At 36.1% G+C, this 21053-nt stretch overlaps 1 protein-coding gene and 1 long non-coding RNA gene across 4 annotated transcripts; both read left to right on the top strand.

Moving 5' to 3' along the window:
- Positions 1 to 4678: 4678 nt before the first annotated feature.
- LOC140170403 (uncharacterized) lies at positions 4679 to 14961 on the top strand. Of its 3 annotated transcripts, none has more exons than XR_011861540.1 (3): positions 4679 to 5032; positions 8074 to 8189; positions 11772 to 14961. It is a non-coding gene; the product is annotated as an uncharacterized lncRNA (long non-coding RNA). The 3 variants fall into 3 exon arrangements; XR_011861539.1 differs by lacking the exon at positions 4679 to 5032 and adding an exon at positions 5951 to 6987; XR_011861538.1 differs by lacking the exon at positions 4679 to 5032 and adding an exon at positions 7328 to 7559.
- Positions 14962 to 17232: 2271 nt separating this feature from the next.
- Positions 17233 to 20778, top strand: LOC140170402 (uncharacterized). Its single transcript, XM_072193776.1, has 3 exons — positions 17233 to 17346; positions 18432 to 18552; positions 19498 to 20778. Exons 2-3 carry the CDS (start codon positions 18467 to 18469, stop codon positions 20729 to 20731), a joined length of 1320 nt encoding a protein of 439 aa, XP_072049877.1. The 5' UTR covers positions 17233 to 17346; positions 18432 to 18466; the 3' UTR covers positions 20732 to 20778.
- The last annotated feature ends 275 nt before the right edge of the window (positions 20779 to 21053 follow it).

The raw sequence follows: 21053 nt of genomic DNA, 5'->3' as shown, positions 1-21053 counted from the left end.
TGAAGGCAAACCCGGAGAGGAGACACTTGAGAAGATTTGTAGCAAAACATGGCCAGGATTTGTTTACATTTCGTGAGTGTGATGATCACAATAGATGGCAATTTCCAAACAAAGCAAGTGACATATTGACATTCCTACGTCACTTTGCTGGAATGGCGTTGCAGGAGATTTACCTCAATGTAATGAACGATGAAATCATGGAATTCCTTCGACGAAACTGTTCTAATCTAGTTACATTTGACTTTAGTAATCCTACAGATAAATTGTTTAACATTGGGCCTGATGATGACATAGGGGAAAGGATATATCTCCCACCCAAACTAAAACAACTGGGACTAATGTCTCCAGGGTTTGGTATGGTCCACGAGGGACAGAGTAGCGAAAGGATCCTTTCTTATGTAGTTGACAATTGTCCTGATTTACAAAAATATGTCTTTGCAGATTTGGGCTAACATCGACATGTATGCAACATTTGACTAAATTGACCAAGTTGAGAGAAATCGAATTGAATTCATGTTTTGTGCCATATTTTGTGCCGAGTGATGACGATATCCTGACTGTATCGGTTGGGAGGTTAACAAGTTTAACTTGCTTAAAACTTGATCTTGATGGTCTTGGTTTATATACCGAAATTAATACTCTATCAAGCTCCTTTGCGTATTGGGACAACTTGCAAGTTTTGTCCTTGAGATCGTCAGCCTTTTCGAACGGAGCACTCGAAGAGATCATACCAAGATTACTGAACGTGGAGTCCCTTGAATTACACAGTCCACCGGTAACATCTTCTGTAGTAACCCTTATCGGCAAGCATGTAAAGAAGGTGAAGTCATTAGTATTAGGTGGGACATCATATGCTAGCTATTATTCTGGTGAAAGTTTAAAGTCACTATTTCACCATGAGTCCTTACAAACACTCGTAGTAAGCAGAAGCTGTGCAGTTGAAACCAGCCAGCAGTGGCTACACGCAGTTTACGATGTGTTAGTAACCTTACCAAACATAAAACGTGTCAAACTTTTGGACCGTGATGTACATGAGATTTATGCACATGGTAAATTTCCAGTCATAAAATCAGCTGAGATTCAGCTAGATAACTGCATTGAGTATTAGATGCAGGGTGGGGTAAGAGAGTAAAGACAAATTGGATGTTGGTTTAAAATCTCACGAACATGCGATATTCATAGGATTGTCTGGTATTGAAAAGAAGATGACTAATTGACTATTAACCTAAATACCAAGAGTGAAGTCCACATCCCGATCACACAAGAGGGAAACTCTCGTAATTGTTTGCAAAGACATAAGACATGTTTATTCTTGTACTGGAAAATTCCCAGGTCTTTATAATCAGTGTATGATATCATAGATTAATACTAATCACTTCTTCAGAAAATGAAAATTGGAGTCCATACACCCCAACATCCCTGCCCCCCCCCCCCCCCCCCCACACACACACACATACACACCCACAAAGAGTATGAATTTCAAATGGGGTTACCTGAACGTGGGACTCCGTTTGACATCTTCACCCCTATATGGGAGAAAAAGCATCATGTCTTCCATAATGGATGTGTGGATTTGAAATGGAAGAGCCCATAGCAGATTGGCAGATAAAACATCCTAACATTTTATATCAAATCCCAATAAGGGATTTCCACTTATACAACATATTTAATTAAACATAAATTTATTATCTCATGATCTGTTATTATACATTGCAGTCACACCAGGGGATACCAATCATTAAATGTTTCATTATTTGTTTGTTGACTTATTCAAACAGTGTGTTTTGCTGAATATTGTTAAATGTCCTTGGGTAAAAGGTATTTTTGGCCTGGTCTTTCTAGATCAAAACAAATTAAAATCTTACATTTCAGTGTACAGATCTGTAATGGTGTAATTTAAAGGGGCACTTCGTGATCCACAGCCTCATCCCCACTTTTCTCAAAAAAGTTGAGATTTTTATATCACTGGAATACTCTGGCTACATAATGTTTATGTACAAAATATTTCTTGCAGATTAATTCGTTTAGCAAAGATATCATGAAATTTGAATTTCGTTCTGGTGCACCAGAACGAAATTACAACGTAGGCCCTATTGTCTATGGAGCAGTGTGGCAACATAATACACATAATCATGCATAACTCGCAAACGCAAAATCGGAATCAACTGAAATTTTGGGAATATGCTTTTTTCGTGGATATGTACTGAAAAATGTCATAAAAAGAGGATGCTAGGATCACGAAATACTCCTTTAAGTGGTTGCGAGCTCAAGGGGTGCTGTCTAGAGGTCTTGCGTCTGTGTTTGATGATGGCAGTACCAAGGAGTTGACCACCGTGTGAGGGGAAGTCGTTCAAGTCAACATATTTTCTGTTTGGATCCAATGTAAGTAAAATTTAATTTTATGAGAATTGATATTATGTAAAGTGTGGTTTTCAGACATTTTTGTCACATAAAAATGCAAGAGTAGCATGAAACTTATAAATATGCAAATTAGATGCAAATTAAGGGTGTGAAATAATTTTGGAGGTTAACTGCAAAAAGAATGAAGTTTATTTTAAGAGTCAAATCAATTTTGGATGGTCATAACAAAAGGAAATTGACCAAACATCCGTGTAAAAAAATAATTTCTAAAAAGGAATTGTTGAGAAATTAAAGGTCGCCTTTTGAAACAAAATTAAGCATCAAAAAGTAGCACAACAAAAGTGCAATTGATTTTGAAAGGTTGTAAAAATGTTATAAATGTGATTTTGATCATGTTTATGTTTAAAGAAAAGTTGATAAATTGCCGGGAAAATATTGGCATAATTCTGAAAGTTTTATCAGAAAACTTTTCAGTCCATGTTTATGTTTTAAATTTATAAAAATATGTAATCAAAAGAAGGCCTAGAGAAATTTAGTATGTTTTCGGTCTTGTATTTTTCAATCTGTAGTCCACCGTTCTGTTGCTGTAAATATCCTGAGTTTGGAAAACCGGAAACAAATGGGGTCAAAGTATCAAAGTCAAGTCTACATGAGGGTCAACTAGGTCAACTCAACATTTCATATCAGAACTCTTCGCTACAACTGGGTCGAATTTTATGAACTGTATTTCGCCGTAATTACAACGATTATTCAAGTCATCGCTTCAATGCATTTTCATACGCTGTATTCGCCTACATAGACACAGCATGTTATTTATAAATTATAAAAGATTCTTCACCACAGGTATGGAACTTTGCAAAATATAACTCGCAGAAATAACTTCAGTGATCTACGAAATCCATCGCTAATTATCGCAAATGTGCACAAGTAAATTAAGTTTGGTTTTTTTTATCAACATTGTTAAAAATGTAGTATGCTAAGGAAGTACTTTAAAAATAATCTTGGTGTTTACAATTTTTCATCAAAATTCACGTTTGGACTTAGAATATTCCTAAGATTGATTTTTCATCAAAATTCACGTTTGGACTTGTAATATTTTATAGTTGATTATTCAGCAAAGATCCTATTTGTACTTTGAAAATAATTGGGATTTGAATTTTTGGAACAACAGTATGTTTGGAATGTTCATGAATTAATTAAGTAATCCATGTCATTGTATTAGGGAGTCATTGTGATTTAATTAGATCATTATCATAAGGTTATATAATCCGGTAACAAGTTTTCTTGTATAACTCTGTATTGTTTTTATTATTATTATTATTGATGGAGAAAAGAAACTCAACGAATTATTATTATTATTATTATTGAATAAATAACTTGTAAATTATTTATAGTATACACTGGTCCGTCTGATTGTTTTTCCTAGTGTCTGTACTGAGCAATAGTTAGGGTTTATGTTTGCACTTCGGTTGGGAGTGACACTAATCAGTCTGCATTCCAAACTTTAAAACAAAAGAAATTATCGACTAGGTTTTGGCTTATATCAAAATGTCTTGGGGTGGCACATCATATATTGTTGGTGGGTATGGTCCCCCGGAATTTTGAGGTTGTGGGTCTTTGGGAGCTGACGGCGTACCGGTAAAAGGAGATATCACCTGAAAAAATCACCTGAAAAAATCCCAGATGATGATGATTGAGCAAATTAGGAGTCTTTAGAGCTGAAATGATCAAAGTCAAGGGTTGTTTGGAGCTGCATGGTCCAAAAAACAACAAGGGTCTTTCCGGGTGAGCATACCTGTATCGTCAATTGTGCTGAGTGCCCCCCCGACGTCTTGGGAACATATATGATGCCATTCCGATTTTTTATAGTTGACCTTGAAACAAACACAACTCACAAGAGTTAGTATCTGAGCTTATTTGAGCTATTTAATTCGAAAGACTTGCTTGGAAAATTTAAATTGTAGTGCTATTACTAGAACATTGCCTCATAGGGAATTTATGTATATTATTAAAGGTGTATGGAATTACTTCCTCTTCGTGCCATTTTATTTACATTGACTTCAATTATATATGCAACAACCTGTGTTTTCGACAAATCTTTCAAGTAAGTCAACATTTCATTTATTTATTAAATAATTAATATTATTAATTTATTTATTTATTTATTTATTTATTTATTTATTTATTTATTTATTTATTTATTTATTTATTTATTTATTTAATTGATTGATTGATTGATTGATTGATTGATTGATTGATTGATTGATTGATTTACTTATTTATTTATTTATCTTCTCTATAGGTGCATACAAAGCAATTCGTGTCAAGGACACAATACAACAGTGTAACCTTTGAACTTCAAAGTTACCATTGAATACCAATCATGCATAACTAAGTAATAACTAAGCATAACTAACATGACTAAGCAATTAATAATATTAATACAGTGCGTTCAATCACAGATTCTGTTCCAGGATATGTGGTTCAATGCTACATGTACGTAGATCGTAATATACATGTATATATCGTTAAGTTCCTGGTGGATAATTTACTACTGTAAACGAAGGTCTGGTGTCTGTTAAATGTCACAGTCTTTACATTCTGTGTCTATCGTAAAGTTGAGTTAGATTTCATACCATATATCGGTCAAGTTCTTCATCAAGTTTTGTTGGTAAGTTTTACAAGCTCAACAAAATGGAATTTATGTTTGCGAATGTTATTAAGTGGCGCCTAAAGAGGAAGTACATGTATTCGAGCGGGTAAAGTTATATTTAAATATGAAGGGATTGCACAAAACAATATAACTCGCATTTCAAATGCAAGTACCACACAGCGTCATCATCCCTATATCTTCGTGGCAAAAATTGCCGTGATAGTACGGCGAATCTACTCGTTCTTCAACAGCTACGCATGGCGATTTTGTTCGAGATAGGCCGAGCGGTTCAGGCTAAGCATATCACTTGACCGATATGAGATACCGCAGCGTTTCCATTCATACACGTTTTTACGATCTGCGCATGCTAGTAATTCGATTTGTTGTCAGGTAAAATTCAGGTTATGTTTCAATACACTAACTGGAAGTTCAATACACTCAGCTGCGATTGCCGTTTTCTTTTAACACATACATTTAACTGCATTTTCACCGAAATGTTTTTAAATCGTGCCATAATAATATGATATATTCAACTGTTTGAGAATATAATTATATGAAAAGAACAAGCATAGCCCATTCAGCTCAGACCCACTTGCCGTACACCACTTATTTCTCTGGCTATAGAATATGAAATCACAAGTCTATAATACAATGCAGCATAGTGAACCACTATACAACTTTCTTTATCTGCGTCAATATTGAAGTCTTTACATCTGAGTTTGTACTATATCACTGAGCGATCTAGCGATCGGTTTCTAGCCAATCAGATATGGCTCCTTTTCTTGCGTTCGGAAAAGCGAGCTACCCTATTGGTGAAATACCAATCGCCCGTCGCTCAAAAAAGGAAGTATTAGGACGTGATTCATTGCAGGGAAAAATAATTATTTACCTAAAAAGGACATTGTATATTGCCACAATGCATTCACTGGAAAATAATTTGGGTTATTCCAGTTGAAATCCATTAACCCCCTATGGAATATATAACCCTAATATTCCACACAAAGAGTGTGAATATCAAATGGGGTTACCTAAATGGGCGACTCCATTTAATATCTTCAACTCCTGTGTGGGAGATTAAGGTCGTGTCTTCCATAGGGGGTACACTTCGTAGACACTTCGTTGGTAGGTTTGTCATGGCGTGGAGGTTCCGTGAGTCAGATATATAACACATATTAAGTACAATAGTATCTGAGTACATCCGTCACAGACACTGGCATACTGGATTGGTAGTAGTTTAGTCTCAAAACGACGTCAATATTGACTTCCACATAAATGGACAAACATTAATGGTCTAAATTCGTCGGCTGTATTCCATAGTGGCGTGTAGTGGGGCACCGCGAATTTGGCTAATTTAAATTTAAAGTATATGTAAATAGCGCCCTCAATTGCACACAAATGTACAGTTTATAGAATTAAAATTCACCTGAAAAAATCCCAGATGATGATGATTGAGCAAATTAGGAGTCTTTAGAGCTGAAATGATCAAAGTCAAGGGTCGTTTGGAGCTGCATGGTCCAAAAAACAACAAGGGTCTTTCCGGGTGAGCATACCTGTATCGTCAATTGTGCTGAGTGCCCCCCCGGACGTCTTGGGAACATAATAATGATGCTATTGCGATTTGTTTATAGTTTACCTTGAAACAAAATTGTGACGTGATTGTATACGCCCTCTACGTTACACACAGTACAGTTCATATGTATTCCTTGAGGAGATATCATTTCAGAACAAACACAACTCACAACAGAGAGTATCTGAGCGTATTTGAACTATTTAATTCGAAAAACTTGCTTGGAAAATTTAAATTGTAGTACTATTTGTATATTATCATTATTCGACAACGTACTAGAACATTGCCTCATGTGGTATTTATGAATAATATTAAAGGTGTATGTATTACTTCCTCTTCGTGCCATTTTATTTACATTGACTTCAATTATATTTGCAACAACCTGTGTTTTCGACAAATCTTTCAAGTAAGTCAACATTTTATTTACATTGACTTCAATTATATCTGCAACAATCTGTGTTTTCGACAAACCTTTCAAGTAAGTCAACATAACATTTTATTTATTTATTTATTTATTTATTTATTTATTTGTTTATTTATTTATTTATTTATTTATTTATTTATCTACTTATTTATTTATTTATTTATTTATTTATTTATTTATTTATTTATTTATTTATTTATTTATTCGATAGGTAAATACAAAACAATTCGGGTTAAGGACACAATACAATAATGTAACCCTTGAACTTCAACGTTACCATTGAATACCAATCATGCATAACTAAGCAATTGCCGTTAATAATACAGTACGTCAATCACATTATTCTCTTCCAGGATATGTGGTTCAATGCTACATGTACGTAGATCGTAGTGTACATGTACGTAGATTGTTAAGTTCCTGGTGAATAATTATACTCCTGTAAACGAAGGCCTGGTTTCTGTTAAATATTACAGTCTTTATAATTCTGTGTCTATCGTATAGTTGAGTTACATTTCATACCATATATCGGTCAAGTTCTTCATCAAGTTTTGTTGGTAAGTTGAGATCAACAAAAGCGAATTTATTATGTTTGCGAACGTTATTAATTTGCGCCTAAACGAGGAAGTACAATATGTATTCGAGTGGGTAAAGTTATATTTGAATATGAAAGGGATTGCACAAAACAATATAACTCGCATTTCAAATGCAAGTACCATGTTGTTTTATTGTATTGTATTGTAGAATGGAAACTGTATATTGCCACAATGCATCCACTTGAAAATAATTTAGGCTATTCCAGTTGAAATCCATTAATTCCCTATGGCAGACATAAGCCTAATAATATTCCACACAAGGAGTGTGAATTTCAAATGGGGTTTATGGGCGACGCCACCTCCTGTGCGAGAGATTAAGGTCGGGCGCGGGCCCGAATAAGTTAATGAAACACTAGGACTTAATTAAGCTATTCTGCTTTTGTTGCAAGTATTACATTGCTATTCTATAATGGTTATGTATACATAAATTTCGATTGTAACTTTTTTCTCTTTACTTTGCCTTTGATTGTTTCAGATCTACATACTCATCTTGTGTATCATCACAATGGCAGAAATTGATGTTCTCAACATCGATGTTTTGCTGATTATTTTCAATTTCTTGTCATTCTGTGACAAACTTATGGCAATGAGGTAAATTTAAAGTCAATAGAGACCTTGCGGAATGAAGTTACTCTAACTTTAACTTTAACGTCTAGAGGATTATAGAGGATTATGTATTCAAAACCACTCTGCCATTAAAGCCGCTTGAAGTTAAAGTTAACGCGAGAATCTATAGTGTGCCGTAAATTATGATGAAATACGTCATACTTTAGAACAATAGTTTGCCTATTTCCTCATAGACTACATAATTACCACTTATGTATTATCTAAACACAGCCAAAAAAGAAAGTCTCCAGTAGTTCCATCCCCCATTTAATCAGATTCGGATGAGTTTATGGCAAAATAATTTATATACTAATTGTTTATACACTTTCCTGCGAAGATTGGTACCAAATTTGATATCAAAAGTTTAATCATCATGAGCAAAGGAGCCGTTGTTCGGAAATTCGTGCAATTTTAAAAATGACAAATTACGAATTGACCACGCAAAAATCAATGCATGGTATCAGCTTATTATGTGGCCTGAAGCATGCCCGTACAGGAATCATTGCACACTTGCCTGCGCACAATTGAAAGAGCGGGGTATTTGATTTGCATTTTGACATGCATGGACAAACCTTTAACCTGCCGGCCTATTCAGGCGACGTAATTCTAGGCACTCACGCTAGCTCTGCTACGTGATACAATTCCCTATGTCATTTTTAAAATTGCACGAATTTCCAAACAAATGTTTCTATGCTCACGATGATTAAACTTTTGATATCAACTTTGGTATCAATCTTCGAAGGAGAGTGTATAGAAAATGATTATATAAATCATTTTGCCATAAACTCATCAGAATCTGATTAAATGGGGATGGAACTACCGGAGACTTTCTTTTTTGGATGTGTTTAGTTAATAGACCAATTATTGGAAATCTAATTTGGTTTGGGTAAAAAACATGTTACATGGTGCTGAAAATTACTGATTGAATTAAATCAAAATAAATTTTGTTCCAAACGTCACACTTGATATATAATTTTGTGTGTGCTCATGACGTACACCAAATCAGCTTGCGGAACCAAGTTTTTGGCTTGACTTCAACGCCAAGGGGATTAAGTTCCCGTAAAATGGTCTGGTTTTACTTGAGCCAGCAGTGTACGATACTTCTGGAAGAGTAAAGCAGGTGCATAACATTTTTATACATAACATGTCATAGGTTGTACCTGGTATTAGAGAGAGAGAGAGGGAGGAGGAGAGGGAGGGCATTGGAAGTGGACAGGGACGTGCTTTGCTGGTAGCCAAGGGGGGCTCCCCGTGGGACATCTTCTCTTCCTTCTTGACCCTTCCCTTTTGGATGCTGGCCGCCGTGATATTTTACGCTTTTAGGCCTTTTTCTGCCATTTTAAGCCCATTTTGTAAAAACGTTTCCCTTTGAGAATCGGCCCACGCCCTCCTAACAGAAAAACCCTGACAAAAGCACTGGGGAGGGGGAAACAGGAGTGTGAGTGGGTAATTATAGGAGGGTCAAGTTTGAGAGAGCGAGTACAGATAGAGGGGAGAAGGAGGGGAAAATAAGGAGAATGTAGGGAAGGGGAAACAGGAGGGGAAGAGAGATTCAGAAGGAGGGGAAAGAAATAAAGAATATGTATTTCATTAGGCTTTGTGAAGTAAATTGGAATATGGAATTGACAAAGCTGACGAGCCTTTATTAAATAATATTATATATATATAGGCCTATAACTATCGTAAGAATATTAATTGAAACGTATAGGGCCTAGCTAGTTTCAAAATAATATGATAAGGAGATTAACGCTGGGTCCCGACCACACCACTCTTCGCCATACATACATTCTCCCAGCCACATTTCCCTAACATATTAAATATGAAATTTAAAAAAAGAAGGAAATTTAATTAGGCAGAGGCGGGGCTCGAACCCACGCTGCATTGCGCCGCTATCACGTATACCATGCATATGACCAGCGCCTTAGACCGCTCGACCACGAAGGACTTGATAGTGTCATCGTGAAAATTTAAACATATAATATTAATAAATCGCAACATCATTAGGCCTACTACATCATATTTTGGAATTTCATCTGCATAAAACATTAATGTGTATTATAATAAAGCTACCATTATTTATATTGTTGAATTCTCAAGCGCATAGAGACAATTAATACGAGGGAGGGTCCTATGAATAGGCCTATATACACAATACATAAAATCGATTTTGATATCGGCCACGTGCTCTGGTGTGCATTTGGTTTCCCGCAGTGGCGGAAGTTGTATTACGAAGTGCTCCGAACTCCATTTTGAGGCAAATGCTTTTGACAAGGCATTGGATTGTTCCAGTTTGCATCCTAAATCCACATTAGACCCTAATTTTATTTACGAAATCAAAAGATTAGATTATCATAACAACAAAACGGTAATCTTTTGTCGGGTCTAATGTGAAAATTACATTAAAAATTACAGTTTTACAGAATTAATTTTCACCTAATTCAAAAAAAAAAAAAAAATGGCGTATATAAGATTGAAATAAATTCTCTACCTTCTATACTATATCAATTGTGACGCAATTTGTTATCAAAATTGTTGTGATAGATGTACAGTTAATATTCATATATTCCATTACCTATCTGATGGTGCAGTTTTACACAGAAAATATTTATTTGAAAAACCTACCACTCGGCTTTTTCCGGAAAGGTCACAGGGTCGCCGTGACCTGTGCAATAATTACAATTAAAATTTTTCTTATTCTAACAGCCAGCGTTTCTAAAATGCAGTATGGCGAATTGTGGTGTAGGTCCCGACATAATCCATGTTGATTGGTATCGCGAGTTCATTCATGTTTACTCAAACGAAGCTCTTAAGGTAGAGTCTTTTGTCTTGAAGTGGGACTAATAACCATTTGACTAAACAAAAGAGAGACATTTGGATGTAATTGGTAACAAGCTCTTACACATGCCCTTCTTTTGAACGCACATTGATACACATGTCCCGAGTTTAAGCAACAAGACTCTGTTGGTACAGAAACCAATCTGACGTTCGCGTTGAAGTGAATTTGAGCAAGAAATCCAATCAATATTTTTGAAGTTGCCGTTAAAGTTCCAGTAACTTCATTCCGCAAACTCTCTAATGCTACAATCGCTACGTCTACATGTTACAATAGGTCTATAAATGCTTTCCCACGAATGTCCATTATTTTAAGGAGATAGGCAGTTGGCACAAAAACGTAAGCAAGGAAACTAGAACGAAGCAAACAATCAAGAAAGAAAAGAAAAGAAAGAAGGAGGGAGAAATGATGGAGGGAGGAAGAGAGGGAGGGATATGATGAGTGAGTGGAAAGGAAAAGAAAGAACTTGAAACAATGATTATTATAAACTAATCACACAACAGCACAAGGCAGCCATTCGTTGAAGCCAAATCCCCTTGCGTTACGTAATATTTCACATCTGCCTGACAAAGGTCACCCAATTTCGGAGTGGGCGCTGATTGTACAATTCTTATGAAATTGATAGCAACAGTTTCCAATATGTCCGCGCTCAAATCGGACACAATTATTTGTTATAATGTTACTGTAATTCATTTTGTTCCTGTTTCATTCATTTTATCGATAACTTTATGCAGGGTATGCAGAAAATGGTACTCCATCATCAGAGATACTCACGCTTGGACAGTCATCGATTTCCAAGATAAAGGCCCCCTGAAAAACCCGGAGAGGATACACTTGAGAAGATTAGTAGCACAACATGGTCGAGATTTGTTTACATTTCGTAGGTGTGATGATCACAATAGATGGCAATTTCCAAACAAAGCAAGTGATATATTGACATTCCTGCGTCACTTTTCTGGAATGACGTTGCATGAGCTTTATCTCAATGTAATGAACGATGAAATTATGGAATTCCTGCGACAAAACTTTCCGAAAACCTGTCCTAATGTAGAAACATTTGACTTCAGTAATTCCAAAGTTGAATTATTTAATATTACCCTTGATGATGACATAGGTAGAAGGATATATCTCCCGCCCAAACTAAAACGATTGGGCCTAGTGTCTCCCGGTATAGGCGTGCCGATGACTCCGAAGACTCTATTATCTATGATGGAACACCAAGGAGATTTAAAATATGTTTTCCAGATCGTTGAAGAGCGTAATGAAAGAATATTTTCTTATGTGGCTGATAAGTGTTCTAATTTACGCAAAATATGTCTTTGCAGATTTCAGCTAGCATCATCATGTATGCAACATTTGACTAAATTGACCAAGTTGAGAGAAATCGAATTAAATTCGTGTTTTTAGGAGTTCATTCTGTCGGTGTCGATATCCTGACTGAATCAGTTGGGAGGTTAACTAGTTTGACTTGTTTAACAATTGATCATCGATATCGTGATGATGTATTTAGCGAGATTATTCTACTAAGTTCCGTTGCGAAATGGGAGAACCTGAGAGTTTTGTCCTTAGAAACCAGTCGGGACGAAGCATTTGGAGAGATCGTACCAAGATTACTGAACGTGGAGTCCCTTGAATTACACAGTCCATCGGTAACATCTTCTGTAGTAACCCTTATCGGCAAGCATGTAAAGAAGCTGAAGTCATTAGTATTGACAGGCATGACAGGTGGGGTATATTTTACCTCTTATTCTGGTGAAAGTTTGAAGTCACTATGTCATCACGAGTCCTTACAAACACTCGTAGTTGCAAGAAGCAGAAGTGTAGTTGAAACCAGCCAGCAGTGGCTACACGCAGTTTACGATGTGTTAGTAACCTTACCAAACATAAAACGTGTCAAACTTTTGGACCGTGATTTACATGAGATTTATGCACGTGGTAAATTTCCAGTCATAAAATCAGCTGAGATTCAGTTTGATAACTGCATTGAGTATTAGATGCAGGATAGAGTAAGAACATATAAACAAATTGGATTTTGGCTAAAAATGCCACGAACATCTGGTGTTGAAAAAAAGGAGATGACTAATTGATTATATTAACATAACTACCAAGAAGTCTACATCTCGATCACACAAAAGGGAAACTCTCGTAATTGTTTGCAAAGACATAAGACATGTATTCTTGTACTAGAAATTCCCAGGTCTATATAATTCTTACCTCTTTGCTATTTCTTACTGTATAAATAGACATTCAGATGACATCATAGCCAATATTAAACACTTTGGGTAGTTTGTTTAAACCCACCAAAACTGCACCAGGTAGTAAATAATCTCAACTTTGTTACCATTTTTGTTCTCTATAGACAGGTATGTAGGTAAATATCTATGGTATTAAGAGTTGCTCAATTAAGGTAGGAGCATCAACATGATCAACCCAATTTTACCCCTGACAATTGCCATCGTTTTGGTATTTTTGCATAAATATGAACAGCAAAAATATATATGAGATACGATTTTAGAGCAGCTCTGACTTGACCAGGGGTTAGAAGGTCATGTGACATCTGATGTGCAGTAATTTTCAAGGCCATGTGACCTTTTGACCTCTGGTCAAAACACGGCTACCCTATCTATGAAACAAGACCAAAATTGTGAAATTTTACTGTAGAACTGAGGAAATACTCCATAATGCTAACCCTAACCCTTATTAAGCGATTCAAATGCCATCCATATTTTAACTACATACCTGTCTTTAGCCTAAAATAAGGGTAAGTAATTCGAGACTGCTTATAATTGTGTGATGTTCTGGAGGTTCCAGACAGACTAACCAGAATATTTAATATTGGCTATGATGTCATCTGAATGTCAACTGTTCACAGGTCGTTGCTACTGTGCTGATTTCTCTATATGAAGAGCTTTGTTGAAAAAGCCCTTACATCCACTTTTCGACTTTTCAGAAAAAAAACAGCTTTTTTAATTGTGCAAGTATTGCTTGTTCGATTTCATTCAATATGAGTTTGGATAAAGTGTTAATGAATAGAAACTAAAAGAATAGGTTTGGTACAATATTATTTCTTTTATATCGCGCCTTTTGTGGATGTAAGGGTTTTTGCAATACAATATAGTTACCCCATTTTTAGAGACCACCTTTGCAATCAAATTTGAGGCCATTTGTTTGCACTACTTTATGTAACTTGGTTAATACTTTCAAAATCAGAAAGAACAATTGAAATATCTTATTTACTTTTTTAATTGTGAATTTTTAATTAAATCCGGCAAAATGCCATTTTTGAGCATGTCAGAAGCTACAACTTTTGCGTATTACAATGATTTTTTTCAAACATAGTGACCCCAAGTCCTTTTGTTTTTAATAGATTAAGAACATTCAAGGCTACTATTATACATCAAAAAATTACTTTCCTAAAATCATATATTCATTTTAAGTTTAAGTTCAGATCTCCGGAAATTCCCTAAAGATTTCCCAAACCTGAAAGGAAGGGAAGATTGTATGAAGGTCAAGCAACCACCAAATTATGTATTTTTACCTACACTATAATGTTATGCCAATGACTCAATTTCAGCCAGAGGTGTATATAAGGGCTTTTGCAACAGAGCTCTTATACAGTAAGAAATAGCAAATAATTATGTGAGGATTTTTTGGTGGGTATGGCGGGTGGTGGGTGTTTGGGAGCTGACGGCGTACCAGTAACAGGGGGTATTTTTAGGACCAGGGAACAGGCAAAAGTGTCTTTTGGAGCTGCGAACAGTCCAAATGAAGGGTCTTTATTGGCTTTCTATTTTTAAAAAACCAGAAATGTGATGGAGGAGCAAATTAGGGGTCTTTTGGAGCTGAAATGATCAAAATCAAGGGTATTTCAGACCTCTATTTAGGTAAAATTCAGGGGTCTTTCGGAGTTGCGTGGTCCAAAAAACTTTCTAGGTGAGCATACCCATGTACCCGTATCGTCATTTGTGTTGAGTGTCCCCTCCCCGTACGTCTTGGGAACCCATGATGCCATTGCGATTTTTTTTATAGTTTACCTTGAAACAAAAATGTGACGTGATTGTATACGCCCTCTACGTTACACAATATACAGTTCATAGGTACTCCTTGTGAAGATGGTCATTTCAGAACAAACACAACTCACAAGGGAGAGTATCTGAGATTATTTGAGCTATTTTTATATTATCATTATTAGACAACGTACTAGAACATTGCCTCATGGGGTATTTATGAATAATATTAAAGGTGTATGATATTACTTCCTCTTCGTGCCATTTTATTTACATTGACTTCAATTATATCTGCAACTACCTGTGTTTTCGACAAATCTTTCAAATAAGTCAACACTTTATTTATTTATTTATTTATTTATTTATTTATTTATTTATTCATTTATTTGATCTATAGGTAAATACAAAACAATTCGGGTTGAGGACACAATACAATAATGTATTATTTTATTTATTTATTTATTACTCAAATGGGACTACAATTAGGGCATCGGTAAGTAGAAACCCAAGTGCAGGTATCAGAAGGAACAAATTTGGAATAAAATTGAGACTTCAAAAAATCCAGAGCCTGATATTTGAAAGAAGAAATGGAATTGGATAATCTGGTTTCCAGAGGCAGCTGGTTCCACAAGGGAGCAATGCCGTTGAAGTATGATTGTTTGTGGGATTCAGTCTTACACCTCTGAAAAGATAACATAAGAGGATCTGCAGAGAGCCTAGTGGTGGGATAGTTCTGTTGGTTTTTACTTTTAAAAACAACAAACTTATCTACATCTAAATCATATTGCCCCAACTTGCATCTATGAAAAAAGCCAAGATCACCGAGTTCCCTTCTGGATGATAGTGGAAGAAGATCAAGACTGGTTAACCGCTCTTTATAGTCCATGTCAGGATAGCGCATAATGAATTTGGTAGCCCGTCTTTGGACACTTTCAATAAGCTGGACATTTTGTTTTGAAGTCCCACTCCAAACACAGCTACCATACTGAAGGGTCACTCATGCCAAGGGCAGCATAAAGAGTCTTAGTCACTTTAACTGGTGCATTAAAGCCAACTGTTCGCATGAAACATTAACACCAAGATCTTTAATGGCATCAATTTTCTCAAGGTTAATACCATTCATCTTATAAGCAAATTGAACTTGATTTAAGTGCCTGGACATGGTAATAACCTGACATTTTGAGGGATGAAAGTTGAGGTCCCACATCAAACTCCAATTATACAAGGCATCCAAGTCTGATTGCAGTAGCTTACAATCGGAAGTACTGCTAATGTTTTTGTAACACTTGGAATCATCATTCCGCAAAAAGAGCAACATTTGCATGTTTGGCAACGCTGGGCAAGTCATTAATAAAAAGAACAAAAAGCAAAGGTCCCAAGATCGAACCTTGTGGGACACCTGAAATGACAGGGAGCCAGTCAGAGTTTACCCCATCAACAACCATTCTCTGCTCCCGTCCAGTAAGGTAAGCACGAAACCAGTTTAGGAGGTTGGAATGCATACCAAATGATTGTATTTTGTGTAAAAGAAGTTTGTGGGAGACGCTGTCGAAAGCTTTTGAAAAATCAAGATAACTCATATCGACTTGCCCAGCATTGTCCATAGCAGCACTGACCTCATGAAAATCGGAAAGGAGTTGAGTAGTAGTTGACCGTCCCTTAATAAAACCATGCTGAAGATGATATAACTTGGACTTTATTTCAGGGAAGATAACATTATAAATGGCCCTTTCCATTACCTTGCCGCATATACATAAAAGTGAACTAGCTGGACGAACTTTTTGCTTATCAGATTTTTATAGACTGGAATTACGTTGGCCTTCAACCAATCACTGGGTAAATTACCTGAATCAATTGACATATTAAAAATATAACAATGGGGAGATGGAATCTGGTTAGCACATTCCTTTAGGACAGGCGGAGATAAGCCATCAGGTCCTACGGCGTTAGTAACATCTAGATTTTTCAGAATGTCGAGCACATTATCAACCTGAAGTTTAATATTGCCAAGGGATTCATGTTGGAAAATTGGCACATCAGGAAGTGTAACCCTTGAACTTCAAAGTTACCATTGAATACTAACCATGCATAACAAAGTAAAACCAATACCAATAACAGATTCTGTTTCAGGTTCAATGATGCATGTACGTACGTAGATCATTCACTTCCTGGCGAATAATTATATGTAGTAGTGTAAACCAAGACCAGTGTCTGTCAAAAATTACAGTCTTTACATTCTGCGTCTGTAGTTGTGTTAGAATTCATGTCATATATCGGTCAAGTTGTTCATCAAGTTTTGTTGGTAAGTTTTATGAGCTCAACAAAATGGAATTTATATTTGCGAATGTTTAGTGACGACTAAAAGAGGAAGTGCATGTATTCGGGTGGGTAAAGTTAAATATAAAGGGATTGCACAAAACAATAATTTATAACTCGCATTTCAAATGCAAGTACCATGTTGTTTTATTGTCAATTGTAAAAAGGAAATTGTACGTTGCCTCAACACATTCACTGCAAAATATATGGGCTCGTCATTTGAACCTGATACTGCTACACTGGTAGAAAGTGTCAAATTTAGATACTGCTTTGGTAGGTAGGTTTGTCATAGTGTGGAGGTTTCATTTGGGTGTGCATTTATTACAGCCCATACTAAAATCCGTCCTTCTTTATAGCAAATTCGATCGCTTTAGGCCTAGTAACATAGCAAAACATTCATACATTCAAGAGTTATGGTTATGTGCTTCTGAGGAGTGAGGCCGTGTGGCCTTACGAAACAGTTCTGTAAAGCAATGTAGCGGTATCAAGTCCAATTAATTAATTATTTAGCTCCCATTTTTTGGTTGAGCACTTTACCTTTGGATGATTTCAACCACCTTGGATTTATCTATTTACATTCAAGAGTTTATAATTTGCTCGTAGCTTATTCAGTGCTTTGCTCATTCGGAAAATTGGAAGAAAGAAAATCAAAATTCGGTTTTTCTGCACCTTTATTAGTAGCATAGATGTGCTAACATAACCTGCTAGTGGTTAAACCAAAGGTCATGTATTTAAGACAAAATAAGAACTTTGATATGAGAATATAATTTATCTACTTCTAGAAATTAGCTACATGTACACTAAGCCAAAAAAGAAACTTATACTTTCTCACAAGGTCATATCTTAAAATCATTTCCATCAAAATTAACCAAAATTGCGCACATGATTGCCTCAATACTCATATCAGTAACCAAGCAGTTGTCCAACTGACACAAAAGCAAAATGAACTGACATGGAACAGCTTCCTGGACCACATTTACAGCCCAATAATTGACACTTATATTCATGGTAATATGAGTGGAACACGTACATGTGTTTTTGATTATAACTTTATCTCTTCTTTGCCTTTAGTTGTTTCAGATTTGCATCGTCATCTTGTCATCACAATGGCAGAAATTGATGTTCTTAACATCGACGAGTTGCTGATTATTTTCAATTTCTTGTCACTCTATGACAGGCTTATGGCAATGAGGTACATTTATATTAAACAAAAGGTTATTCCTGTTGAAATCCATACACCCCGATGGAAATCATTACCTTAATATCCCACCAACCAGGACTCCCGTCTCCCAACTAAACTGCCGTATATAATCAGTTTATTTTTGACACTATAGAATATAAAAATTAGTAACTTAAAATTTGGGGCCGTAAAAAGCTATCAGCTCAAAAACAATACTGTTCAATGTTGCCCCGCTGGTGGGCTACAAAGAAACAGTTAGCGCTCAAAACAATAGTGATCAAGCTTAAAATATTAATTAGCCGCCGATAGAGGGCAGTACCTGAAGAATTAAGGAAATTAAGGGCTAAAAATACAAAAATAGGGTCAAGGGTTGTCCCTAAAAGTAAATGGACGTTTAAATGATTAAATAGGCTGTCGATAACTCAAGGTTATGCATTCACCTTGCTTTCTTGCCCTGCGGGGCCATTATATATTGGATACTATTATGTATTGGAGTTTCTGGCCTCGGCCCTACCTGGATTGCGGCCTTGATGTTTTTGTAATGGACCCCCAGTCCCCCAGCCCATCAGGGCCTAAAAACATGAAGGCAGTGCCACAAGCCCGCGACCCTTTTTTGGCAAAACACTGTATTTCAAAAATTGTCATTTTGAGAAATAAAGTTCACATGGATGTATTTTTTGTATTTTTTAAATTATTCACTAAATATGTGGGGTATTTTTGCATTCTTATACAAATTGATTTTAGGTTTCAAATATAAGCATATTTGCCGAGTTTAATACAGTGTTTTTCCAACAAATTCAAATGCGAATACTCTTAGGCAAACACTTTAACTGATACATCTGGCTTTTAACATTTTACACATTACTTTCGATTATCAGTTTTTAATATGTTTTCATTTGCTGATTATTGTAATAGATTTTATCCGTGAATATAAATCTCATCCATAACATTATGCAGGGTATGCAGAAAATGGTACTACATCATCAGAGATACTCACGCTTGGACAGTCATCGATTTCCAAGATAAAGGCCCCGTGAAAGCAAACTCAGAAAGGAGGCACTTGAGAAGATTTGTTGCAAAACATGGCCAAGATTTGTTTACATTTCGTGAGTGTGATGATCACAATAGATGGCAATTCCCAAATAAAACAAGTGATGTATTAACATTCATATGTCAATTTGCTAGAATGGCGTTGCAGGAGATTTATCTCAATGTAATAAACGATGAAATCATGGAATGCCTGCGACGATACTTTCCGAAAATCTGTCCGAATGTAGTAACATTTGACTTCAGTAATTCCAAAGTTGAATGGTTTAACACTACCCTTGATGATGACATAGGTAGAAAGATATATCTCCCGCCCAAACTAAAACGATTGGGCCTAGTGTCTCCGGGCATGATGGGCGTGTCGATGACTCTGAAGAAGGCACACCAAGGTTTCAAACGGGCCGAGATCGTTGGACAGCGTAATGAAAGAATATTTTCTTATATAGCTGATAAGTGTTCTAATTTACAAAAAATATGTCTTTGCAGATTTCAACTAACATCGTCATGTATGCAACAGTTGATTAAAATGACCAAGTTGAAAGAAATTGAATTGAATTCATGTTTTTTACCACATTTTTGTGCGGGTGACGATATCCTGACTGAATCATTTGAAATTTTAGCTAATTTGACTTGTTTAAAAATTGATCGACCATTTGATGAATTTGGTAACCGCGAGCTTACTCTATCAAGTTCCGTTGCGAAATGGGAGAACCTGAAAATTTTGTCCTTGAGATTAGTAGACGTTGAGGTCGCAGCATTCGGAGAGATCATACCAAGATTAGTTAATGTGGAGTCCCTTGAATTACACAGTCCATCGGTAACATCTTCTGTAGTAACCCTTATCGGCAAGCATGTAAAGAAGGTGACGTCATTAGTATTGACAGGTGGGTCATATTCTGGTGAAAGTTTGAAGTCACTATGTCATCACCAGTCCTTACAAACACTCGTAGTTGGCAGATGCTATGCAGATGAAACCAGCCAGCAGTGGCTACACGCAGTTTACGATGTGTTAATAACCTTACCAAACATAAAACGTGTCAAACTTTTGGACCGTGATGTACGAGTACATGAGGTTTATGCACATGGTAAATTTCCAGTCATAGAATCAGCTGAGATTCAGCTAGACAACTGCATTGAGTATTAGATGCAGGATCCACCACATTATGCTCTGGTCAGCATGCTCTAACACCATGGAATTTATATACGAAGGAGATGAAACAAAATCCATGTTTATTCCTTATATTCCAGGGAGCACGTGTATAACCGCTGGATATCATACTCATATAAGAATTTTCAAAATGGGCCCTAAACAAATATTTTTCCGGGGCTTCCATAACACCTTTAACATATATTTTGGTCGTGCTTACTATCATAAAACAGCAGAAACGGTCATTAATTTGCCATATTTGGATATATAAATATATTATGTTCGAGGTCCTTTCAAAGATACCCCTTTTCAGATTTGG

This window comes from Amphiura filiformis, chromosome 14 (assembly GCF_039555335.1).
Source record: "Amphiura filiformis chromosome 14, Afil_fr2py, whole genome shotgun sequence".
Lineage (NCBI taxonomy): Eukaryota > Metazoa > Echinodermata > Ophiuroidea > Amphilepidida > Amphiuridae > Amphiura > Amphiura filiformis.
The sequence above is the reverse complement of the archived record's forward strand: the minus strand, read 5'-3'. Positions and strand labels throughout refer to the sequence as shown.